The 26,892-nt window shown below is 46.9% G+C and overlaps 1 protein-coding gene across 19 annotated transcripts in view; it reads right to left on the reverse strand.

Annotated features, from left to right (window-relative positions):
* Nucleotides 1-542: 542 nt before the first annotated feature.
* R3hdm2 (R3H domain containing 2) overlaps nt 543-26,892 on the reverse strand; it is a 116,521-nt gene continuing 90,171 nt past the window's right edge. For 12 of the 19 annotated variants that reach the window (XM_038314984.1, XM_038314981.1, XM_038314980.1 and 9 more), the window contains 13 exons: nt 23,653-23,876; nt 20,875-21,050; nt 16,510-16,611; nt 14,181-14,423; nt 13,739-13,865; nt 13,354-13,514; nt 12,790-12,944; nt 11,066-11,166; nt 6,021-6,190; nt 4,438-4,585; nt 2,563-2,660; nt 2,203-2,287; nt 543-1,534 (listed from right to left, as the gene is read on the reverse strand). In XM_038314984.1, the coding sequence (XP_038170912.1) occupies nt 1,194-1,534; nt 2,203-2,287; nt 2,563-2,660; nt 4,438-4,585; nt 6,021-6,190; nt 11,066-11,166; nt 12,790-12,944; nt 13,354-13,514; nt 13,739-13,865; nt 14,181-14,423; nt 16,510-16,611; nt 20,875-21,050; nt 23,653-23,876 (2,131 nt within the window). In that variant the 3' untranslated portion in view covers nt 543-1,193. The remainder of the gene's footprint in view (nt 1,535-2,202; nt 2,288-2,562; nt 2,661-4,437; nt 4,586-6,020; nt 6,191-11,065; nt 11,167-12,789; nt 12,945-13,353; nt 13,515-13,738; nt 13,866-14,180; nt 14,424-16,509; nt 16,612-20,874; nt 21,051-23,652; nt 23,877-26,892) is intronic. The other 7 variants (XM_038314987.1, XM_038314986.1, XM_038314985.1 and 4 more) reach the window with 3 other exon arrangements.

Below are 26,892 nucleotides of genomic sequence, written 5' to 3' on the forward strand. Positions count from 1 at the left end.
CTGTCTCCAGTTGTGTCAGCTGCGAGGAAGGCAAGTGTGCTACCCTGATTCAGCTTGGCCCTGCAATCTCAGTTGGTTTTATTGTAAGCAGCATCCACATGTTTCTGCCAGGAACCCAATGCTCTGCTTTTAGGATTAAAGGTGCAATTTCCCCATCCCTGAAGGGTGTGTCAGAAGACTAGATAAGCAGAAACAAGGCCAGCCTCTCGACTTGACTTACCCAGCTCAACAGCAAGGCTCTAATGATAGAGACTCAGAGGACAAGAGGCCCCTCTGCTATGGACACAAAGGCCCACAGTGAGGAGGAGTGAGCTTGAAAGGGGTGGCCTGCAGTCTGAGAACCACAGCCCCGGCCATCTCAGAACTGTGTGCAGGAAAGAGGAAGGGCAGGAAGGAAGAGGTTGGGGAAATCTCTGTGCACACACTAGGGAAATCATCCTAAACTACGAAAAACCCTTCCAGCAGCTGTCGAACTGGACCTCTCAGAGCCTGTAACCCAACCCACACCAACTGTCAATAGAGAAACAGTGACTGATGCCCAGTGACAGGTTTTTGCTTTTTTTTTATATTTATAAACAAAATCAACCTCCCTCCCCAGCAACTCCCCGAACAAACAAAAACCAGATTAAATAAAATGTGCAGTGAACACACCCAGCAAACACCTGTATGTGCAATTGAATACTGTGTCTGTTATGGTGGCACAAACCTCAGACAAACAATATACAGTGTTCTGGGGTGGGGGTCCCAAGTTTTAACTCTGTGGGTTTTGGGGAGACAAGATGGGGGAAGTGAGAGAATGGGGAAATCAATGTACTTTTCTTAATTCTGTCCATATAAATATATTCATGAAGACCAGAGAGGAAAGGGGACTGGGACGGTGAGGAAACGGAGAAGAGGAGAGTGTGGGACCCTCTCAATTCTACTTGACCAAAAAATATGGAAGAAATCAATTCCATGGTGGGAGAAGAGATAAAAAAAAATGGTAGCAGAGGATGGGAAGGAGAGGAAAACAGAAGGAACCAACAGGGAAAAGAGGGACCCATGGCAAGGAAGTGGAAAGGAGTCCCATGCCGGTGTGAGAATCTGTCTGCTTCTCTTCAGCCGTAAGGGGGCAGGCTCTGGCCCAGTTGGTCTGCCTGGGCTCCCTCTGCTTGGCCCCCACTCCTACCGTGCCAGTCCCTCCCATCTTCCATTTATTGGGAGCTAGCTCGCTCCAGGATCCTCAGGTCGTAGTTCTTTTTGGCCACTCGAAGTTTGAAGCGACTCACAGAGTTGTTGAGGCGAAGGGAGGCATTCTGGGCAGCCAGCGGGCTGGGAAATACAGCCACTATCGTGTACAAGGCAGCGAGGTCCGAGTGGCGGCCATTCTCTGCAGTCCCACTGTTGTCCCCCCCTCCTGCACCAGGCAGCCCCTGAGTGTCCTTAAGCCACTGGATCTTGGCGCCAGACATGGCAAGCTGGGTGAAGAGTTTGTCTGCCTCTGTCCGGGTGATTCCTTCAGGGAGGTCCGTCACCTCCAGCACCCTTCCCAGCACTGAAAGGGAGGAGAGAAGAAGGGTGTGAGACACGGAGCAAGGACTATGCAGTGGCCTGGCAGAGCCACTGACCAAGCCTGTGTACAAAAAGCCCTCACTTCCACCTTCTCCAGTCAGCCTCCCCAGATCAACCCAGGGTGGGGGTTGGGGCAGCCACAAAGAAAAGAAACCTTCCTCTCTCTAACCCAGAGATATTCAGAGGGACTGAGAATCAGAACTTCGGGTTTCTGATCTGGGCACCTACAACTCCACTGCTTCCCAGGGTGCCAGTGCTGTGAAATGCAGGTCTGTTGGTAATACGCTTAGTGGGTCAACTTGGAATAAGATCCGCGGTTCCCTTCCATCCCACAGGCTGGTCTCAACAGAGACTTCCTGTCCCTTTCTTTCCTCGTTTAGGCAACAGTTGCAGAACGTGGACTCTTCTGCAAAGACCTTGTAAGCCTAGCATGGAAGGCCTGCGGTCTAGGGTGAGCAAAGGGAGGCATCCTAGACCAGGAGACAGGAGACAGCTGCTCTGTCACCGCTGACAGTGCCTAGGATGCTCAACCTCAGGACCTACACACTTCACACAGTTCGTGGGCAAAGATGACTCTATTCCCTCATATTTCCCCTCACTCCACGCCAGCTTTCCCACTATACTGCGGTGGCAATGAGTCCGGCTACTCACCAACATCTGCTGTGCCCAAGTCAGTGGAGGCGGACTTGAGCGCTTGCCTCTTGCCTCGGTTTCCGTGCTTTAGTCCGCTCTGTCCCTTCAAAATCCAACACAACTCTCATCCCATGGGAACGACACTTATCGCCTTGGGTCCCAATGTCTGCCCCTGAGGACCCTACCTCCCCAGGGAGTGGCAACTGAGACCTAAAGCCTCTCCCTCTTGGCCCTGAGGTGGGAGCCATGAGCACAGGAGCCAGGGAAAACTCTTTGCTTTGTCTATTCTGTGTTTTCTCCTGTGTCCACCGATGGCTCACAGATGGGGGCCCAGATGAGAAGGGGAGTCTGAAGCCCCAAGATGGTGGATATGCTCACCTGGTGCACCGTGTAAGTTGACTGGCCATGGAGCAAGGGAGGGCAGATGGACAGATTGTACTGTAATGGCTGACCCAATAGGGAATAGCGCCCATCACCTAGGGGTAAGAACAGGTGCTTTAGGAGTTTGAGTTTCACGGTATGTCTATTGTAAGACTTCAAGGGGCTTTGGTGAGAAATAGCAACAATACATATTATTTCTACCTACCTTTGCTATGATGGGAGTATCTGTGTAACTAATTTAAGAGTTGTACTCCTATGTGGTAGCACACACCTTTAATCCCAGCACTTGGCAGAGGCAGGCAGATCTGCTTGGTCTACATTGAGAGTTCCAGGACAGCCATAGCTACATAGTAAGACCCTGTCTCAGAGAAACAAAACAAAACAAACGAAGAGCTGTGTCTCTTCCTAAACTCTTAGCAGGGCTATCAGATCACTTCACCTTGAGTTCTGGCCATCAGAGACCCTAGGGAAATGGCCAAGGGAGAGTTGGGTGTAATGGTACATGCCTGCTACTCTAGCACTTGGGAGACTGAGGCCAGCCTGGCACAGTGAGAGTCTCAAGAAAAGGGAAACGACTCAAGCCTTACTAATGTCTTCATCTCCTCGACGCGTTGCCCTCGTGTCCACGGGAGAGGCAGTGTAGAGTGGCGGCGGGAGAGAGAACACACTCAGAACTGATGCCAGCCCAGCCCAGCACATTGACTCTAATGGGAAATGGCGGTGCTGGGGAGTTCCTCTCTTTGGTGCTGTTGAACAGCTAAATGAACACGGTGTGTAGGAGCACTTGCACAAGGCCTGGGACAAACTGAGTGTCATGTAGCTTACTACTCACAGAATGACTCATTTCGGAATATTTTAAAGTTTTAAACATCTTATTCTTAGATTTCTTGTGAGAGACAAAGCAAAAAGCAACAGGACCATTTCCATCCTATGCATGTTTATCCCCATTTTATGGATGAGAAAATTAAGGTCTACTTCTAAGTTTTAGTAACTTGTTCAACATCACAAAGCTGGTTTGTCCTGGAACTGGAACCCAGAGCTTTAATTGAAAATCAGTGTTGCCTCTAAAGAATCACACTCTTCTTGGAGCTGGAGAGCTGGTTCACCAGGTAAGAGCACTGACTGCTCCTGCAGAGCACATGGGCTGGTTCCCAGCACCCACATCAGTATCTCACAGCCGTCCGTAACTCCAGTTCAAGATACACAAACTCACATAGGCACACACGTAAATAATACTTTTTTTGTTCATTTGTGTTTTGTTTTTCAAGACAGGGTTTCTCTGTAGCTTTGGAGCCTGTCCTGGAATTAGCTCTTATAGACCAGGCTGGCCTCAAACTCACAGAGATCTGCCCGCCTTTGCCTCCCGAGTGCTGGGATTAAAGGCATGTGCCACCATCGCCTGACTAAAAAAATAAAAATTTTTCTTTTCTTTCTTTTCCGAGACAGGGTTCCTCTGTGTAACAGCTCTAGCTGTTCTGGAACTCGCTTTGTAGATCGGGCTAGCCTCAAATTTGGCGATCTTCCTGCCTCTGCCTCCTGAGGCATACCCACCTAGAAACTCTGAAGCAGACAGCCCCACACTGTTCTGATGCAGCCTCACATCCCCAGCTCTCTGGTCCAGCACTGATGCTGGACTGCGTTCTTTTTCAGTGGAAAGGGAACTTTTCTCCTCTCTCTTTCCTCTACTTGGGAGTAAACAGCCAGTGTGTACAGGAGGCTGGAGCAATGCACGTGAGAGCAACAGGAGGGTGGGTGTCCTCTGCCTCAGCCAATGTCAGCTGTCATGGCAGCTCTGCTGCCCACCTGCTGCTACCCTGGGATGGAAGGTGAGTGCTGAGGTCCACAGCAGTCCACCTCCACCTAACTCCCTACCCTGTGCAGGACCCCCAGGCCGGGGGAATGGCGTGAGGACAGGCAGGGGACCAAGTCCAGTGCAGACGTTGCTGAGGCTGGTGACAGGAGAGGGTGCTGGAGACTGGGTAGGAGACGTGACGGGGCTGTTGCCCAATTGTGCGTTGGCCTGTGAAAGAGAAGAGCACATGTCACTCCCTCCCTTTCTCTCACACACACACTCACCTTGGTGTGTCCCTGGGCCTCCAATTCACTACTCTCAAGAAACAAGGAGTCTTTTTCCAACTGCCCAAAGCCAGATGCTGCTCCAAGGCACCCTCCTGTTCCCTAGTTTGTGTTGCTGTAACTATCCTTATTTCTAGCATGAGAGATCAAACCCAGGGCTTCAGCTGTGCTAGGCAAGCACCAAAGCACTCACCTGCCCGACAGCCCAAGTTTGTATTCTTAGTGTCCACTTTCGATAAACCACTCCCTTGTTTTGTCTGTGTAGGAGGCACAGCTAAAAGAAAGTATTGGAGAAACCAGACTCTTCAAAAGAAGAAAATGACTGACGTCTGACCACCTGGAAGGCTGGAGTGGATACTGTATGACCACCTGGTGATCTTGTGCTATTCTATGGAGCCAGCCTTCCTGGAACCCCAATATCCTGAGCATTGTTTAGGCCCTCATCCCAGACCTTATGTCTCAGTGACTATAACCATCCTATGAAAAGGCCCCATGTGCGTCCCCCATCAGCAGAGCCTGTCCTTATGCTCCTTATAGATTCTTTCTCCTTAGGTCCTTGCCCTGAGCACTGTTCATCAGCCAACAGAACTCGTTCTTATTTATTGTAAAGGTCACAGGTGCTTGCTACCTGGCCTGGGAGTTTCGCTGATGTGGTAACTGCCATGCAGAAACCTCTTCCCTAAGTTTTACTGTGTTTAAATTTGTAAGAAAAATAAACCCTGAGGTCAAACTCTGGATGTTCTGACACATCGCTTGAAAAAGTGGTTTTTGACTCGAGTTTCATTCTTCACCTTGCTCAGATTGTTTTCCTGCAGGCTGTGAAGCGCGTGGGTCCCTGACATATATGCCCATGTTTGTGTATGCACATGTATATATGCATGTCTGTCAAGGCTAGAGGTCAATTTTGGGTATTATTGTTTTTGTTTTGCTTTTTTTTTGGGGGGGGGGACAGGGTTTCTCTGTGTAGCTTTGGCTGTCCTGAAACTCACTCTATAGATCAGGCTGGCCTCAAACACACAGAGATCCGCTTGTCTCTACCTCCTGAGTACTGGTGTTAAAGGTGTGCGGCACTACTGCCCAGCTTGGGTACTGTCCTGTAGATGCCATCTACCCAAGCCCAGAACTGCATATGCACAAGGCTTGTGATCAACTACTGAGCAACGCTCATCCCAGGATCCTCCATTTTAAATATGCTCTAAGCATGGTCTGATGTGTTCTACCTCCTCTCCCAGGTTCCTGGAAAAGAGGATACACTTTGATATTCTCATGTTTCTCCATCAAAAAATTCAGAGAAACTATAAATGAGGTATGCAATGACATAAGGCTTCTTTCTGAGGAGACTCTGAGCCTTCTCTCCTAAGACGGGGTGAAGGACTTACCTGGGGATTACCTTCAGGACTAGACAGGTCCCCAGGCTTCTGGCCTCGCTGGCCCACACTGTAATATTTGCAGTGACTCCACTGGACCGCAGATGGGTTCTGGGGGGTCTGGGGTCCATTAGGGACATTCAGTTGCATGACCACCATACCTGGTCCAGAAGGTGACACTCCTGAGTGGCATAAAGAAAGCAGTTGTTGGGAATTCAAACTATTCCGGAAGCACGGTTATCTCTGAGTGGAAAACCAGCAGCAAACCCACCCACTAGCTTCAGGGCCACTCCAACTGTGTCCTGCCAGGCATCTGAGATGGCTTCTGATCTGGCCTCAGAGTCTCTCTCCCCAACCAGTGGAAGTTTGAGTGGAAGAGAGATGAAACCAAATGCCAATATTCTCCTGCCCTTCACCTGGTGGGGCAGTTTGTTATGATTGGCAGAAAAACCACTCCACTGGTCCAAACCGAGGATTCCCAAATCCCCAGGTCAGACTGCTGAATGTCTGCACACAGCAGAGCTCTAGACTGGGGTGTGGGCCAGAGCTGCCGACATAAGCAAGTTTTTCTGGAAAGGACTGAGAGTAACCCAGCAAAGCTGAATTGCTTTGGAGAAGACGAGTGCTCACAGCTTCACTAAGTGGACTCACAAAGTACTCTGTGGTCACCAGCTGGTGAAGGGAGGAACCATTCCAGTAGAGGGCATAGTTTGTAGACATGAGGTGCTAAGATATAACCACATTACAGGAAAAACACTAAGAGATAAGAAGCTTCTTTAACAAGCAATTATTGCTATGTGCCAGTCCTTCCGCTGCACACTGAGCGTACGACAAACACACCTGGTCACTGTTCCCCTAGAAAGGACAGTTTATTAACAACTTGGACGTTGAGCAAAGAGTTGAGAGCAGAGTCTGAGGTGCATTCTGGAAGGATACTTGGACTCTATCCTGGAGATGCTGAGATAGGACTGGTACTTTGTAGAGCTCACCTTATACTTACACTGGATAACAGGGTGATAAAGGGAGGGGACTAGGGTAGGAAAAACTGAGACAGGAGGGTAGCCAGAAGGATGATGGCAGGGCCAGAACCTTCTGATGGCTATACTGGCAGAGTCCAATACAGCACAGCTGGATATGACTGTGAGGTTCTGGTAGTGTAGCTATAGATAGTTTTTTCTACTGACAAGGTGGAGGAGGGAAAGGTCCAGTCTTCCTTGTTTGATGGACAGTCCCACTGGGAGGAACAGGGAGGGCTCTGGTTCTACACAGGGATTACACAGCGTGATAGTTTTCTTTTGACCTTTCGGGCCGTATTCTTGCTGGGGCTGAGCTGGTGTGGACAGTGGTGGAAAAATGGGATTACCGGGATTACCAGCTCAGAAGCTGCAATGCGCGCTTTTCATGGTCTGGTACTTCAGGGCTGCCACTGCCTCTACGACGGGAAATGCTACAGTCTCTGGGTACTAGCCATGGTGGAAGGAGAGTGTTTGCTCAGGTAGTAATGGTCATGGTTCGGTAAAAGAAAAAAAGACAGGAGGTCTCAGAGAGCTAGCTGATCCATTTCTCTGGCCAATTTGTGTATCCCACTATCTAGGGTTTATTAAATCAGAGAGCACGAATAGTTAGTGCAATAGGCTGCTATCTTCCTATGCCCTGCTCCAAAGGGAGCAACACATTCATCAGTGTGGCTGGCAGAGGGCCATGGGAAATCACAGTGTGGTGCCCTATGCATCCCTAACGACTCTCCCCTTACTACAGCTGCTTGGGCACCTTGGCTCTCCATCCTATCAGCCCTATGCACTCCAACACCCTCTACCAACAACACTGCAACTGACTTTATTCAAACTCCTCAATGCACCCAAGGGGCCACCACAAAAATAATAAAATCTACAGCTTTTCTAGAGGCAGCTCATAATCAGAGCCTAACGCCCTGGGCTAGGGGAGGTGGGCACAGGTGTATGCAGTGAGTGCATAGGCGGGACAGAGGAAGCATCTCCTAATACCAACACAGACATAAGGAGCTATTGGGAGCTCAAGGCAAGGAAGAAAAAGAAGTCCTTATATTATCTTCTCTGATGCCAGCAACAACAATAAAATACATCCAGGAGTCTTAGCTGCATCCTCTGCTCTGAACTCTCCATACTCAGTCCTCCCCCGCTGGCCTGGAGCACTGTTCCTTCACTCAACCGAGGACACAGCACTCAACTGATGAGCTGATTTTTATGCTTCTCCTCCTCGAGCCAAAAGCAGGTGGCATCTGTTAACTGTTGAACCGTCCCTACTTCTTAATGGACATGGCAAAAAAAAAAAAAAAATCTTCTGCCCAGTGATAGCACTTCCCTATCACCGGGCTGGGGAAGGAGCCTGGGCTGAGAGCCGGTGGAAGAGGGAAAAGGGGGCTGAATAAGGAAATCAATTTCAGCTTGAGAGCTAAGAAAGGAGAGGGGACATGTGAATGGTTTTTTAAGTGGCATCATTAAACCTGGGCAGAAAGGTCGATTGGGCAGAGCAAACCACATAAATACAAGCAGATGACATTTATGTCTGGCAGAATTGGTTTTCGCTTTTTGTTTAGATTTTTTTTTTTAGATTACTGAGAGAGAAAACTGAAAACTGATAGGGCTTCTTCCTTACCACCAGGGACCAAATCTATGAAAAAGAAATGAAGTCAAAATCATAGGACAGAAATCAGTATCTTAGCTCCTCACTCCATCTTTTTGGGGCAAGGGACAGGAAGATTCTTCTGAAGTGGAAGAGAATATCCTCAGCTCTGAACCCTTAGAAGGCTGAGGGGCTAGTCCTGTGTGTACTTCACTGTCCCAGCTGCTGTGTCGCCGTGAGGGAGCCTGTTTACAAGCACCACTGCTACTTCATGTGTGCATCCCCCAGACAGAATCCCGGATAAACCTCAGGGGACCTGAAAGCCATCATTTTAGTCGGAGACAAAGTGTCTCCTGGAGTCGTGGTTTTATCTAGCATTACAGTGGCAGTATTAAGGTTCAGGCCAGAGGTGAACTGGGCAACTAGAAAAAGGTATTAATAAACCTCAACAGTCGTTCCAGGAACAGCCAATCCTAATCCCTGCCTTTATTTTTGGAAAAGTGACCATGTTGCTACATGAGAGGAGGGTGGGGTGACCGTCCTCTGAAGGTGAGAGAGTGGCTTTTGTGATTCTTCCTGCCAAGTTAACAGGAACTAGAAAAGAAGGCAGAAGAAACACTTGTTTCTTTTTAAAAATTTCCTTAACTTCCATGAGCAGGTATTAACAATTTTAACTATTAACGGTCGAGGGCACATCGTCTCTTAGTTGACATGGACAGGACAGAGGGTCTGGGTCCCACCGTCTGGGAAGGGTACAGGGCTGTCAGAAGCTCAGAACCAGTCTAGGGAAGAAAGGAGCTATAACCGGGGGGAATTCCGAAGCAGCGAGGAAAACAGATGATGGAGAGGGTTGGAAAGTTCGAACTCTTTCCGCCTCCACCCTGGGCCTAGCTCTCAGGTGCTGCTAGTCTCCAGAACAAAAGATGTTTTAGTTGGCTTGGCACTAGGTCAAGTGACTAACAGAAAATTATTTTCTATTTCTTTGTTTTTGATCCAAAGACCCTTTATATTTGAATAATAGATACCAGAAACCAGGGATATACTAACATACCACAAAAAATGTCAACAATACACATACAAGCATATCCTTTATGCACACGCACACATGGATATTAACAAACGGAGAAAATTCCCTGCGGTACCGAGCACCAACACAGTACATGGTACACAGTAATTTTTGGAGAGTGGTTTCTGCAATTTCCATATTCCACTGAGAATTTCAAGGCCAAGTGCCCTCGGCAGACAGTAAGAAGTGGCTGGAGAGTCCACTCATGTAATAAAAGAGGGGATGAGTTTAAAGCCTTGGCTTTCAAGAGATCTGTGTTTGGTCTGGATGAAACCAGAGGTTATTTCACCTTAATAGATCATGTCTTATGAGCAACAGTAATTCTGTAATTGCCCCAAAGCATCTAACAGTGAGAGTGCAAAAAATCTTAGGAGAAAGAAAGTCCTTCATTCTAAGTGGAAAAACCAGCCAAATGGCTCCCTCTCACCAGAAGAGGGCGCACAGACATCCCCAAGCAAAGTGGAATGGGGATGGCTGGAGGGTGAATTACAGTTCAGAAATTCTGTCTCAAAAACAAGAAGAAGAAAGAAAAGAAGAAAGATTCCTTTCCCAAAGCCCTGAAGCTTCTTTAGCTGTAGTGTATCAAGTGCTGGGAGTCCTGGAAGGGAAACAAGAGAGGGCAATCAGCCTGAGTATGCTGGAGGGCAGCCGGAGACCTACAGCTGTTTAGCATAAAGTTAGTTTCTGGATAGAAAGAAAGCACAAAGCCTCCTGAAAATCTGTTGTTGAAGATGCAGCTTATAGGGTACAAAGTCAGAAGATCTAAGTTTCGGTCCTAGGACTATGATGACCTTTGGTAAGACATTCACTGGAGTCTTATATTTCCTTATAGACTATGGTCAGAATAAAAACATCACAGTGGCCTGGCAGTGGTGGTACACGCCTTTAATCCCAGTACTGGTCTACAGAGTGATTTCCAGGACAGCCAGGGCTGAACCTGTCTTGAAAAACCAAACCAAACCAAACCAAACCAAACCAAAATCACAATGTATATAAGTACACACCAAAATCTGCAAAATAGATGTATGGTGGGTTTAAAAAACATTTTCAACTTTTTTTTCATATTCCCAAGAGAAAAAGAAAAGCTGTCTAAAGGACAAATGACTGCAGGCCACAGAGATAAGGAGCTTAGGACAGTGAGTGCACCAGAGAAAACATGGACACATCAGCACATGCTGGACCCAGAGCTGTAGCTCAGACCCATCGTCCTTCTGTATCCACCTTCTGAGTGTTGGGACTAAGGCATCGCACTCCACACTCATCAAGACTTAGGTCTTTGTGATGAGGTCACAGCTCACCTCTGAACCCTCCACTGCTTTACAATGTAAGCCTTCAGCAGTGTGTGACCCTGCTGGGGCCCAAGCTCTCCCCAGATTCTTTACCCCCTTACCTGAGTACTGCTGTGGCATCTGTGGCGGGCTGCAGGGAGAGGGCGACTGAGGCATCTGGTACTGCTCAGAGCCAGGAGGCTGCAGAAACCCCACAGAAGGGCTGGGAGGCGAGAAGAGAGGACTGGTAAAGGGACGAGGGAGAACATGGTTCCCTGCGGGAAGCAGAGGCAGCTACAAGCCATTCCCACACCAATTTGCCATGCAATTTCTAAAATCACTCATCAGTTCAAACTTAATTATATATATTTGTACTTGATCATCTTTCAATTAGGAAGCTGCTAATCAGTGCTAAATATGGGATGCGAGCAGCACATGCTCTTCTCAACTGTGTGGAACACCAAACACACACGTGTGTACACACACAGAGGTTTTAGACAAAGAAGTACTAAATCAAGCCAGGGTTAGACCCACAGTGCTAGGAAGAAAGGGAAGAAAGAACTAAGGGTGCACACACAGTGGGAAACGCTGGGCACCACTTAAAGACAAACAGGAGAAAAAAAAGCTGCAAAATTCAAAACGACATGGAGATATATACATAAACAGATAGAGACAAACACACATTGGAGATGAACACACATTAATTCTAGTTCAGCTGCACTTCTGTCCAGCTGTGTTACTTCAAGTAGGTTTGTTAGGATTCCTACTTGAATCTCCTTATCCATCCATACATCCATTCATTTATCTATACGTCATTCATTTACTCATCTGCCCTATCTATTATCTATTATCTGTCTGTCTGTGTCTATTATCTATCTATCTGTCTGTCATCTATCTATCTATCTATCTATCTATCTATCTATCTATCTATCTATCACCTATCTATCTATCTATCATCTATCTATCTATCTATCTATCTATCTATCTATCTATCTATCTATCTATCTATCTTGTTTTTTTCCAGCCTGGGTTTCACTGTTTAGACCTGTCACAGACTTGCTCTGTAGAACAGCCTGGCCTCAAGCGCACAGAGATCTGCCTGTGATCAGCCAGAGATAGGAGGCAAAGGTAGGTGGATCTTTGAGTCTGAGGCCGGCCTAGACTACAGAGTGAGCTCCAGGACAGCTAGGGATACAAAAAAGAAACACAGAAGCAAAACAAACAATGGTAGCAGACTAGATTATTTCTAAAAATATCTCCTCTACAGCTATGATATTTCTTTTCTTTTTTTTTTTTTTTTGGTTTTTCGAGACAGGGTTTCTCTGTGGCTTTGCAGCCTGTCCTGGAACTAGCTCTTGTAGACCAGGCTGGTCTCGAACTCACAGAGATCCGCCTGCCTCTGCCTCCCGAGTGCTGGGATTAAAGGCGTGCACCACCACCGCCCGGCCAGCTATGATATTTCTATCCTCTCTCTATAGAAAAAAAATTATATAAGTATATTTTAAAATTGGTTCTTTTAATGATGATTGGTCCCTATCTCATAGTTCTGGGTCCAGCTGACTGAATAATAATCATTTTAATCAGTGTCTCAGAAGCAAGCTGTTCTTGCTAAGCTTTATATACATACCAAATCAATGAGGAGGAAAGGAGAACGACCCTCCCACACATACCTCACCAGGTAGTCCAGGCTGACTTTCAAGTGGTGACCCTAATGCACTAGTGCTAGACTGCATGTGTGCCACTGTGCCAGGACACTGATGAGGTCTTTAATCTTAGGTTTCTTAGACCAGTGGAGACAAAAGGATAGTCAATGGGAGCTGTGTCCTACCTCTCCAGCAGGCCTCACCTGGTACCGTTCTGCTGAGCTGCTGGGATCATGCTGTAGTATACGGGCACACCCCCTGCTGGGAGGCCTCCTTGCACAGACTGGCTGGCAGGGACCAGCATGGGCTGCTGGAAAGGTGGCTGGACCACATTTTGTGAGTCACTGCCCACTGGGACCTGGGTAAAGAAGAACATGAGTAGGGATCAGCTCATCAGGAGCCCAGCACAACTTCCCATTTTAGGAGTCTCTTCCAGGGCTCCTCCTCTGCCCAAAGCAAACACCCACAGAGCCATTACAAACTCTCCCTCTTTCATACAGCGTCCTCAGATAACAGACACAAGGAGGGAGCTTGGTTCTCCTCTGGACTGTTTCCTGGGCACACAACCCTTATGTAACTGTATGGAAACCACAGTCTAAAGACTTCTCAACTCTCTGGGCTTGCTTTGAAAATAAAACAACCCTAAAAGTGCTAGGGAAAGATGCTATCTCAGTGTTGGAAACTTGAGTTTCCTGCATGACCCCGGGAGGCTGTCCTTTCTGCTTCACAAGGACGGGGTGACCATTTCTAACACAGAATACACCCACTTGGTAGGAAGGCAGTGGAGTGTACTGAACCACAAGGCCTTGCATCTGGCCTCCCATGCTGCTTCTCTGGTTGCTGAGTAGGCCCTGGTTCTGAGGCTGCTGGACCCCAAGCATGCCTTGGTAAGCCGTCTGCTGCTGGTTAGGCATCATGGGCTGTAAACCTAAGGATGGATAAGCACAGAAGTCAGTACGAGTGTTTAGGAGGTCACCCCCACAGCTCTAACTGCCTTTCCTTCTATATTCTCACCCGACTCCTTCCTTAGAAATCTAGGACTTCCTACTCCCTCCCCCCAAGCCCCCTCCCCGGCCTGACTCCCGGGAAGGTCCTTCTCTCCTGGGCTCTGCCCTCCCCTGGGCACCATCTCACACCAGCACTTCCACTCACCAGGCTGCTGGGATGGCTGAGGCAGCTGTTGACCACGCTGGGGGCTATAGGCCACCGGGTGAGAGAGAGGTCGATATTGCTGGTTGGAATTAGGATACTGTCCAGGGGGGTAGTAAGAAACCTGGATCTTTGGTCAGAGGAAATAGATGTAAGAGGTCTCTTTAATCCGGCCATAACATCTGCAAATTACTAAATACCTCATGGCTGATAACCAGAAATTTGCAAATAGAGACATTTTGGTTTCACAATTATCAGGTGACTAAACAAGTTGGAAATAAATCAAGACTTGTGTCTCTTGAAAGGAGGTCTCTGGTAGAACAGGGACTGTCCAAAGTGAACAATGGGGCTAGAAGTCTTTCTGTTTTGTCTAAACCAGAGGAAAAAAGCTGAAATACTCGACAAACTGGAGCACTGACTAGGAGCTGGGGAAAGGGCTGCTCACCTGCTGTGGGGGCTGCATGTAGCCTTGGGGTGGCAGGACTTGCTGAGTAGGTGGTGCATGGCTAGAGGTGGAGTAGTTAGAAGTAGGGAGGGGCTGCCCTGCAGAAGCCATGATGAAGCTAGCTTGCTGAGGATGTTGGGAAATAAGCGGGGGCTGGAACAGAGCTGAGGACGGGTCAGCTGCTTCAGTAGAACCTTGGCGGCTAAGGCTCATTTGTCCAAAGGGGTTGCTGAGGTCATCTGCCTGTTGGGAGAGTAGGAAGACTCAAGGACTGAGGCTGTGCCAAGCCTTATGCATTTGGCTTCAATACAGAAAGACGGAGATGGTGTGCTGGCACACACCTGGGAGGTGGAGGATCATCAGTTTAGGATGAACTTCAGCTACACACTAAGTTCTGGGCTAGTCTCGGCTATACAGGCTTTGTCTCAAATATATTAATAACTGAAACCAAGACCAGAATGACAGAAACAGCAATGTTCTAAAGCAGCAGTTCTCCACCTTCCTAATGCTGGGACCCTTTAACACAGTTCCTCATGCTGCAGTGACCTCCAACCATACAATTATTTTGTTGCTACTTCATAACTGTAATTTGCTACTGTTATGAATCATAATGTAAACACCCGTGTTTTCTGGTGGTCTTCAGGGAAAGGGTCAGTGGACCCCCAGGGGTCACGCCCCACAGGTGGAGAGCTGCTGCTCCACAGCACTCCGTTTGGGGCAGCCGTGCTTCTGAGCTCTGAGAAGTGGTATTTAGACTTAGCAGCTGTGTAAAGCCCAGCTCAGGAGCAGCACCACAGAACGGTGACAACTAGTAGTAAGGCTGTTTCTCGGCGACGGTGGCTGAGGATACTTCTACCTACCTAAGGAATACAGGACAAACCAGAATCTTTCTGTTTCCTGCATTCCTCATGCTCCTAGCTATAAAAAGGGCTCCTGCCTTGCTATAAATCCTGTTTTTATCAACCATGTGGAAATACCTGTGTAGACTACGGCCGGCAAGGTTCCTGTACCTCCACAGTCAAGAACTGACTGCTGGGCTCACGCCTGCTGCTTGTCGCCGTGCTCCCTTCCGAGGTCATTTCCACCTTTGTTCTCTGACACTAGCCTAGAGTTCTCCTGCCCTGCAAAACCCACTTCCAATTCTCACCTCCGAAAGGAGGCCAGGGAGAGAGGCCGATCCAGAGGAAGAGACTGACTGGCGGGACTGTAATTACCTTTCTCCCAGCTGTCTTCCCTACACACAGTGATGGTGTGCCATCTCACACTTGCGTGGGAACAGGTTAGTTTCTTAGCTCCCTGGTCTGTTCTACTCTCTGAATAGTAATTCACATCCAAACACACATGCACACACATCTCTGAACAGTAATTCGCATCCAAACACACATGCACACACATCTCTGAACAGTAATTCGCATCCAAACACACATGCACACACATCCGTGAACAGTAATTCACATCCAAACGCACATGCACATACATCAGAGTAGTTCTTTTGCAAAAGAAAATACTAGAAATCAAAAGGAAACGTTGGCCTCTTGCTTCATTCAATTTCAGAGAACTGTTCCTATTTCTTGTCAGGAATAGATGACAAGAGGACTAGACTGCAGATGGATTTTAGGTCCATATCCAGCATTTTCAGAATGGGGATAGGGGTAGGAGGAAAAGGGGGGAGGGTTCCGGTAAAACAGCAAAGAGGAGTGTGTGACCAATGTAAGTAGAAAGAGTAAGGGCTCAGCACCACCATCAAGTTATCAACTATGAGGCAAATCAGATCTGCAAAGGATTTGTATTTAGGATGCATACAACTTATTTTATTTTTAATTTACTTATTTTTGATATTTTTGAGACAGGATATTCCTCTAGCCCAGGCTGGACTGGAATTCACTATGTAGCCTAGGCTGGCCTTGTACTAAGGGCAATCCTTCTGCCTTACCCTCGTAAGTGCTGAGGTTTACAAACAGCCTAGATGGCATGTTCTGTGCATCTGACACAGTGAGATGGGTAAGAGAATAACAACTCTGTGCAGAAGAAGCTGGGAACAGAGAACTGACGGATGCATACAGCAGAGATGAGGGGCCGGGTTAGTCACATGACTTCCTGACACTCGGAGAAGTTCAGCACTCCCGTGTCATGTATTCACTTAGCTTTTGGTTGCCATGATGAGGCCATCATTTGGAATTAGGTTCAGCCTGTGCTGGTCCCTCAAGAAATAGCTTTCAACATCTCTTCCAAAAGCACAACATGCTTGCAAAACCACCAGACTGACCCAGACATCCCCACAGATGCAGGCCACACAGGGACGAGACAAAAGGGAGCGTGGAGTTTATACCATGTTGTACTGCTGGGGTGGAGAAACTGGCAGGAGGACTTGGGGACAGGAGCTTGGAGAGAACTGAACAGGCTGCGGAGAGGGCTGCAGGGCCGGGACTGGCTGTGGACCAGCAGAGAGGCATGTGGAGAGGAAGAGAAAGGGACAAAAGGAGAGGCGGAGGGGCAGAAATGGGGGGAAGGGGGAGAACAACATGTTAATCATAGGAGACATTTCACATGGACCACAAGGCCACTGAGCAGCTTGGTCACCAAGCCTGGGGTAGTTGGTAGCTTTCACATCTCTATCAGAAGAAACCCAGTGTACTCTCTGCCCATTAGCCACTCAAACTGTGCGGCTCTTGTGAGTAATCTCAGGACTCTCAAGGCCAAGGTCTGTGACCTAAATGCCCACTTGAGGGATTCCTGTGTGCGGGGCTGCACTGCTTTTGTAGGAAGGAAGGGTCATCCAAGGGCAGGTCTCTTGGAAGAAGGCTCACCCACAGAGACCTTGCCCTCTAGAGGGAAGAAAAGCAATAGACACCCAGCAGATTCTGGAGCCTAACCAGTTCCTGCAGGTTGTGAGGAAAAGATGCCCTTATGAATAAATGGGGTAAACTCAGGGTCAAATAAAACCAGATTAGCTGTGTTTTTATCCCTGTCTCTTCACTAGCTTCAGGCAGGAGACTCTGTTTACTGAGAACAACTAATTCTATTTTCCTCATCTGAATTATCTCATCAGTTCTCCAGTCAAGTCTCCCACAGAGGAGGGAGGAGAGAGGTAAGGAAAAAAAGGGACATAACATTTACACTCTGTTTCATGACAGCCTTACAAAAATATCTAGATATGATAGCTTGTAATTCTGACAATAAAAATAAAGGTCAAGGTCAACCTGGGGATGTAGCTAAGGAGAGTGTTTGCTGTAAGTGCAAGGTTCTTGGTTCAACCCTAAGCAACAGTTCCCATCCCCTAAAATTAAGGCTCAGAGAATCTGATATCTCACCTGGGATCATACAGCTAAATGACAGAATAAGGCCCGAAATCCCAGTTCTTTTCTTTTCTTTTTTTTTTTTTTTGACAGGGTTTTTCTGTGTAGCCCTGGCTGTACTGGAACTTGCAGAGATCCACCTGCCTCTGCCTCCCAAGTGCTGGGATCAAAGGAGTGTGCCATGACCACACGCTGAAATCCAGTTCTTCAGGACGTGCTCACACCAGTCTATACTAAGAGTGTGGAGAGGGATAAAGGGAAGGGAATTATAAGACTCCCCAAAGGGAACTGTCCTCCCCCTCCTGGGAGAAGTTTACCTTGGCTCAGGCCTTATGAATTCTTGTTTTTCACACCCTTGTGAGTTTTAAATGGAGACTGAAACTGGGAATGGTGGTCCACACCTTAATCCCAGCACTCGGGCAGAGACAGGCGGATCTCTGAGAGTTGGAGGCCAGTCAGGCTTACCCAGGGAGTTCCAGGACAGTCAGGAGTACAAAATAAAGATTCTGGAGTGAAGGGGGAGAAGAAAGAAGGGGGTGTGGAGGATGGAGCTCTTCTGGTTCCCTTAGCTAGGAAGCTTAAAGTGCGTAATGGATGGTTCGCATGCAGGCGAACCGTGTACCACTTGTGTCCCTAACACCCACTTGTTCCCAGAACTGCAGGTGGTCAGGAGCCACCATGTAGATGCTAGAAATGAACCTGTAAGAATGCCAGCGAGCCAGTGCTGTCTGCTGCTGAGCCACCTCTCCAGGGGCTGCTGAGCCACCTCTCCAGGGGCTGCTGAGCCACCTCTTCAGGGGCTGCTGAGCCACCTCTCCAGGGGCTGCGCTGGTTTTGTCTGTTTGGCTTGGCTTTTATTTTTTGTTGTTATTCTACTATTATCTTCTTGGACAGTCTCAAATTCCAGAACCAGGACATGTCTAAGAGAGCACAAGGACATCCGTTGCCACCTACTGGTGATTCTGGGATACGTGAACAGCTCTATAGTGTCTTAAGACTAGCCACAGGGCTAAAGGGACTCTGTGCAGTATCACTTCAGCCTAAATCAACAGAACAAAACATGGCCACATGAAATGCAGGTCTGCTCACAGAGGAAACCTCTCAAGAGGGGCAGAGTATTGCTTTGCCAGCACAGCCCCGGGCCTCAGTAAACACCTCTTCTAGGCACTGAAGGTAACTACTCCTTTCTCAGAGTTCTCTAAAAGGTTTAGAACACAGTGGCAAGCATTCCATGTCCTTCATTTCTGGATCATTACATTATCCGAGGAACCAAACTTTTGTACAATTTCTCAGCCCTATAGTGCTGACAGTCATTAGGACAACACACACACACACACACACACACAAAGGAAACAGGAAGGAAGGGAGAAAGGAAACAAGGAAGGAAAGGGCCTCCCGTGTGAAGTCTGGTACCACAGAAGAAAGAGGTAGAGAACCAGTAAGAAGGAAGGGATAGAGAAGGTAAAAGGCGCGTGTGTGGGAAACAAATGTTAGATGGCAGTATAAGTTTAGTAGCTACCATACACGCTTCTAGGACACTGCAACCTACCCAGGGTAAGATTCTCTTGGGACTGTGTGACCAGGATTAATCTCAAGAGTATCATTCTGAGAGAATACAGACCTAATCCTCAACCTACACCACTGCACACCAACAACTCATCCACTGCACTGCAGACTCCAGGGCAGGGAGGACTCGAGTATAAGTCCACTCACTATGTCCTCTAAAACAGTAGTCACAAACGGTCACTCTTCTATCTCCTCATCCCTTCTCCATTCTTGCTGTGTTTTTAGGTGTGGATAGCAGGTAGAAGGAAAAGACAAAATACTAAGAGAGAGAAAGGGAGCAAAACTATATTAAAATACATTTCAGAAAAAAACAACCTAAAACAAGCTGGGACCTTAGCAAGTGAGATAAAACAGCAACAGGGGGTGGCTGGAGGGAGTGAGTTTGCCCGTTCCCAGGCAGAGCCGAGGGCCTGTACACATGGGACCTGTACACATGCATGCCTTAGTGGGGGCCCAAGCCAGCAAGACAATGTCATGGGGCAGATGGTGGGTCATCCTGGGATCTTCCCAACTGACTTTCCAGGGCATGGCTACTAGGCTGGAACTGACTTTTGCATCTAGAGAGGAGCTCTATCTAAGGCCATGCTGGACCCGGGAGTTGAAGGATGCTGGCAAGATACAAGAACAACTGAATATGGTTGCAGAGAAGTACAGACAAATGGGCTTCTGCCTACCAGAGAATGTCTGAGGACAAAACATGGGGCTCTAGTCATGAACAACTGTTTATAAGACAGCAAGTGGGTACTCAGAATATTTCTTATTCTTTATAAGCAGGACAGCTCCATGATGAGCTGAGAGAAGACCTGGCTTTTATGCGGATAGCTTTCATGTCTGCACAGAAGCACATGTTTCTCAAACCCTGGTTAACACCAACATCAACCAGGGCTTTACTATGTAGCTTTGTCTGCCCTAGAACTCACTACCAGGCCAGCCTTGAATGCATTGAGATTCAACTGCCTCTACCTCCTGAGCTCTGGGATTAAAGGTGTGAGCTGCCCCTCCCGATAAAGAAGATATGGCTCTTTTAATGGCAAGTCATATAGACAAGTTTTGGGGTCTTTATGTCTTTAAGGAAGGTCTTACTCTGCAGCTCATGCTAGCCTCAAGCTCACTATACAAAGGCTATCTTCAAGCCTTAATCCTCCTTCCTCAGCTTCCCACATGTGGCATGTTACCTGTCTGGTATTTTATGTCTTATGGTAATATGCTGTGGATCTTGAGTGTTATTCTTGCCCCTGAACCAATAAATAAGTATGTGTTTACAGATCGACATATGGATCAGTCAACCTATGGAGTGGAAGGGGAGCAAAGTGCTTTTCAAGTTCCACATGTAGGCAGAGTGAACAAAATCACCTTGTTAACCACACAGGACTTTAAAGATTACAACAGAAACATGGTGTGGAGTATAAGATCTAACAAGCTTCAGTAAAAACAGGGAAAAACTGGCAGGCACACACCTTTGGAATCTCCATACTCAGGAGGCAGAGGCTGATGAATTTCTCATTTACATAACAAGTTCCAGGCCAGGCAGGGCTACAAAGAGACCCAGAGTCTAAGAGAGAGGAGGAAAAGGAAATGAAGCTCTCAGGCTAGCCCAGGTGCATGGTACAGTCTGTAACCCCTACACCTGGGAAGTGGAGGCAGGAAGGAGAGATGAGGCTGTCTCAACAGAACAAAGCAACAAAACTTTGGCCAAACATGTGACCTTATTCTTTTCTCCCAGCACCTAACAAACAATAAATGAAGGCAGGAGTAGAACACTTCTGACAAGAGACATGATGACCTCATTTCTAGAGCTTCCTTGAGTCAGAGCAAAGGGGCCTGTGACTCACCTGTGAAATCATGGGATTATTCAGGGGAGGCTGTTGCTGAGGAGTGGGTGGGAGAGCAGGAAGATGCTGCTGCTGTTGCTGCTGCTGCTGCTGCTGGGCAGGACAAGGGAGAAGGCCCCGGACAGACTGGGGTGAGGTGGCCTGGTTGCACACTTCTGGGGCACCTAGTGCCATACCTAAGGCAAAGAGGAGACCCACCCAAAGTTGTAAAAGTACAAACCACAAATATAAAACTACTCCTGAAGGGCCCAGCTTCAGGATTTTACTTTTTCCTTGCCCTTTACTGTCACTTCCTTCTACCCATGCCCCACATTTATCCAAAGATCGACGCAAGGGTACAGATGTATTGCAGTTTCTCTGTTGATAGGCATCCACCTCTTAGCAGGTTTCTGCTTCCTAAAGCCAGGAACCACCTTGAACGTCAATGTCTGGTTTAGGAATTAAACAAAATGTTCTACAGGGAGAGGCAGGTAGATCTCTGTGAATTTGAGGGCTGCCTAGTCTACACAGTAAGTTCCAGGATAGTCAGGGTACATAGAAAGACCTGTCTCAAAACAAACAAACAAACAAGCAAACAAACAAAAAACAAAACTCCCCACAAATGAGAAGCTGCTGAGGCATCTCCCTGACATGTCTAAAATCAATCTGTGTGTCACAATGTAGCTGAAAATAGAAAGCTTCAGAGATTCCTGGTCCCTTATGGGACTCTGTGTTCTCCTCACTTTCTCCTCAACTTGTATAATACTATTCCTGTAAAAGCTGATGAGAGAGCACTTGTTTCTTCAAGCATCCATAATCACACATATATACAACCTTTACCCAATGAATTTTCCCATTTCCAGGCTAAGGCTTTTGCATATTTTAAGGTGCCACTGTTTTTGATGTTTTATTTATTTTTATTTTATGTGCATTAACGTCGGGTTCCCTGGAACTGGAGCTACAGACAGGTGTGAGCGGCCATGTGGACTCGAACCCTCTGGAAGAGCAAGTCTTAACCACTGAGCCAACTCTCCAGCCCCCAATACATTTTCTTAAATAAAGAGAAATAAATGTTTGCTCTGGCTCAACATACAACATACTTTTACTAAATACATATTATATATGAGTAATTATGTAATGAACTAAGGATATGAACCTTGGCCTTTTGAAAGGCACAGGATTTCCTGATGGGATACATATCCAACTATTAAAATCTGATAAGAGCTGGGCAGTGGCGGTGCACACCTTTAATCCAGCCCCTGGAAGGCAGAAGCAGGTGGATCTCTGTGAGTTTGAGGCCAACCTGGTCTACAGAGTGAGTTCTAGGACAGCTAGGGCTGTTAAACAGAAAAACCGTCTCAGAAAACACACAAACAAAATCTGGTAAGAAAAAAAGAACTGGTGGTATTGTCCCTAAAGTTGAGTGACAGCAAAGACGAGGAATGAGGAATTCCTCAGAGGGTCAAGGAAGAGAAGGTTAGAGAAGAGGTGCACTTGGATCAGAGAGGACAAAGCTAATGTCACACTCAAGAAACGGCTGGGGAAAGATAGACATCTGAAGCTACATGGCAAACTAACAAGTTATGCTTTATTAAGTAGCTTGAAATTTGTTATTATGTTTTTAAACAATTTTAGTATGTCTACAGTGTTCTGTCTACATGTATATCTGCAAACCAGAAGAGGGCGCCAGATCTCATTATAGATGGATATGAGCCACCATGTGGTTGCTGGGAATTGAGCTCAGGACCTCTGGAAGAGCAGCCAGTGTTCCTAACCTCCAAGCCATGTCTCCAGTCGTATTGTTTTCTTTTTGAAACAGTATCTCACTATGTACTTCTGGCTGGCCTGCATTCACTGTATAAGCCAGGCTGGCCTTGAACTCATAGAGACCGCCCTGCCTCAGCCACCCAGGTTGCCACCATGCCTTGTTTTTGTGTGGGCAATGTAGAAACATGAACTTTATGTGTGTCTGTGTCCATGGTCAACAGAGGGTGCTACTTTCAGAACCACTCACCCTGTTTCATTGATTTAGCTAGGCTGGTTGGTCAGTGAGCCTGGAAAATCCTCCAGTCTTTACCTTCCCAGTGCTGAGATTGTAAGTATACACCTTCATGCTTAGCTTTTTTGTTTGTTAGGGTTTTTTTTTTTTTTTTTTTTTTTTTTTTTTTTTTTTGAGACAGGTTTTCTCTGTGTAATGCCCTGAAACTTACTCTGTAGACCACGTTGGCCTTGAACTCACAGAGATGTGCTTGCCTCTGCCACCTGAGGGCTAAAATTAAAGGCGTGTACCACCACACTCAGTGTGCTTGATTTTTTTAAAAAATAATTTTATTTTATGTGTATGACTATTTTGCCTGCCATGTATGTATGTATGTATGTGTAGTACATTCATGCGTGGTGCTCACAGAGGCTGAAAGAGGACATCTGATACCCAGGACTGGAGTTATAGATATTTGTAAGCACCAGGGTGCTGGGAATCAAACCTAGGTACTATGGAACTCTGCCCTGAGCTAATGATCTATATCAGTTGGATAACATAAAATAATCGAACTCCAACTGGTCTTTCTTCCCTCCTTCCTAAAAATGAACAGAGTGTGAAAGAAAATCAAAGAGGCAACTAGATTTAAGAATGGATAACAGATCCAAGAAATCAGATTTCTCCTCCTCCTCTTCTGCAAATGCCTTAAGTTTCTAGGAAACTATCCTGACCTAGATGTGTCATCAAAAGTGAGTTATTAAGGATACTTTGCAAAAGACCAGCAAGAAGGGCAGGTGTGACAAAGGGAGAAGCTTCAGTACCTGGCCTAGAGATCCTTCCTGCACTGCCACCTTTACTGCTGTCACCTCGGGTAAGAATGGAGATGCCACTGAAGCTGCTGGCTTTGGTGACAGGGGGTCGCATACTCCGGACAGAGCCATCTGAGTCTGTGCTGCTCCAAGGTCGTGGCTCCAGGGATTTGAGTTCGCTGTCTGTGCTACTCTGTCGGCTGCTTGAGGTGCGGCTCAGCCCTTCACGGTTCCCCCTGCAAAACCACAGTAGTTAGAGTACCCCCCACCCCCCACTTCAGCAAAAGAGCCAAGAGAGTTTTTTTTTTTTTATTCTTTCGCTAACCAAGAAGGGTCGGGACAACTTGTTAGCTGGGTGGCCAGCTAAGATTAGATGAGGGCAGACAAACAAGGTCCGTACAGCAGCAGGTCTGGAGGACAGTGAGTGCACCGACACCATCAAGGCAGAGGGGACCACATATGCAGGACTGAGACTGACTGTGGCCCCTCTCTTTCCCACACCTGCAGATCTCACACATGCAAGGAACAGAGGGTAGCGAAGGGGTAGTAGCGCTTTCTGGGACTCCTAGAAGTTACTGTTGGTAGAAGGTAGGAGTAGCCAGGGACATGGGTAAATCCCACAAAAGGTCTCCCACACAGCATGCACCCGAGCCAGGAGAGGTACTGGGTATGAACATCTTTCCTGGGGTTGGAAGATGACAGTGAACAGTCTGACTGTCGTTTCCTTAAGTTCCGTGCTGGTCTATCAGGACAACAGATTCCATAGCCGCTGAGGACTGGAATCCGGTGCTGGGAATCACAACTCTAGCCCCCTCTGTTCTTGTGTGCTATAAGGTGTGTTTGTGTGTGTATACGCAGGCCCCCACATACACACATGTGTATGGAGGCCAGAAGTAGACATCAGGCATCTTTCTAAAGTGTTTTACACATTTTATTCATTTGTTCTGTGTACATGTATGGATGCATGTCAGAGGACAACTTGCAGGTGTGGTTCTCCTCTTCCACCGCGTGGGTCCCAGAAACCATACTTCAGCTGTGGGGCTTGGTGGCAGGCATCTTTAATCTTTACTTGCTGGGTCATCTCACCAGCCTTCCACCTTTTTTTTTTTTTTTCTTTTGAGACAGTGGTTCTTACTGAATCAATTAGGCTACTGGCCTAATTGAGCTAATTGAGCTCCATGGATGCTCTTGTCTTTGCCTCCACCCCCATTCCTAGGAGAGGGGTTATAGATGTTCTACCATGCCATCCAGTTCTTCATGGATGTTGGGGATCTGAATTCAGATCTTCATGATTGTGCAGCTTTACAGACCGAGCCATTTCCTCAGTCCTTCTGCTGTGCACTTAGTGCGTCTTACTAAAGGCAAGAGTCCACAGCCCCTTCATTTTACTTTCACTTAACCGCTATTACCTAAGGTGCCCGAATGACAACAATAATAAAGATTTTGGTATATTCATTGGTGAATAACTTGGCAAAATCATAGTAGTGTGGGTTCCCTCCTTTTTACCATTATCCCACCAAAACCAAATAGAAAATATTACTCAGATCACCTTAGTTTCAAATGCCCTTTGCCTCAGTTATTCTGAGAACTAGCTGACTTGAAACTTGAAATTCTATTGCTCTGCCTCACAAGTGCTTTCTTACTGCAGGTATGTGCCATGAGAGGCTTATGGTTCTCTTCTAGTTTCTATTAGCCATGCTGCCCATGGAGAGCTAAGAACATACTGGCACAACAGATCAGGAATATGCCAATTCTTATTTCCTACTCTAAATATATATATATATATATATATATATATATATATATATATATATATATAATCTCATGCTTCTCTCTATATAGTCAGAATAAGGGACCATAACATATTCCTGTTTTCTCCAAAACATGACCTTTTTTCTTCAGATGCTAAGAGCAAAAAGAGAACATAAATCAGAGATTGTTCAAAAACAGATGTGAAGCAAGAGCCAGTAGCTGTCTCAGCCAGGATACTGAAGGCAATGACGTGTGTCTGTGGGTAACAGCAGTGCCAGTGGGTGAGGCTGCTCCTTAGATACTGGAGCATGAATTCTGTTGGCTTTCTTCAATTAAAACATTGCATTATGTATTAGGATAACCCTGTCTTCTACGTTCTCATTCTTGATACCTGAGGTAGACAGCAAATGAGGCAACCTTAAACTAAGTACCTTAGAGAGTTATGGTCAAAGCTGTAGTGCTTCTTTACCTAACCAGGTTCCCCACGGCAGAGAGGGTCAGATGCTCAACGTGTGTACTGTTAAATTTTATACAGTGTCCCTTGAGAGAGAAGCTAGAGAGAAAGCAGATCAGTCTCCTTCTATATAAACAATCATTTCACTAAAAATATGGCAATTTGGGAGAGTCACTTAAATTGAATTCTGGGAGTGGGTGTGGTAGGGAATAAAAGTGCTCACACACCACGCTCTTAACGACGCAGAGCGAATGCAGGCTAGCTCAGCCTAACTGCTGTCGCTGTTTCAAACCTGGTGTGCAGCCAAGGGTGACCCTGCACTTTTACCCTCTCGTTTCTACTTTCTCATGCACCGCTGTCCCCACTCTCACGTGCTGCTGCCGACAACCCAGGTCCTCCGTACACTAGGCAAGTTCTCTATCAGGTACATCACCAGCCCTAACCTAGGTTAAAAAAAACTGTTCTTAAACCTTTACATCTTCTTCTGATTTATTCATTTTTATGAGGCAGGATCTCACCGTAGCCCTGACTGTTCTAGAACTTGCTATGTAGAGACCATGTTGGCCCTGGAACTCATAATGATCCTCCTGACTCCACCTCCTCCCAAGTGCTAGGATCCAAAATGTGTGTTACTATATTCAGTTGTTTATTTCTAAAGAGGTTTTTTTTTTTTTAATTTGGTGGATATATGGGTGTCAGTGGGAGGTGTGTGCATGCAATGCAGGTGCCCATAAAGGCAGAAGGTTCCAGAGCCCTATATTCCCCTAGAATTACAGGCAGTTGTGAGCTACCTGATGTGAGTGCTGGGAACTGAACTCAGGGCCTCTGCAAGATCAGTATGTACTCTTAACTGCTGAGCCATTTCCTTTGCCCCTACTTTATTTAACTGTTAATTTTTTTTACATTTATTTGTGTGTGTATGTAGATGTCAGAAGACAACCCACACAGGAATTGATTTTTTCCTTCTGCCATGTGAATCATGGGGTTGAACTCGTCATCAGGGTTGTCAGCAACTGCATTCACTTGCTGAGTTATCGCACTGATCT

Source organism: Arvicola amphibius, chromosome 17, assembly GCF_903992535.2.
Source record: "Arvicola amphibius chromosome 17, mArvAmp1.2, whole genome shotgun sequence".
NCBI lineage: Eukaryota > Metazoa > Chordata > Mammalia > Rodentia > Cricetidae > Arvicola > Arvicola amphibius.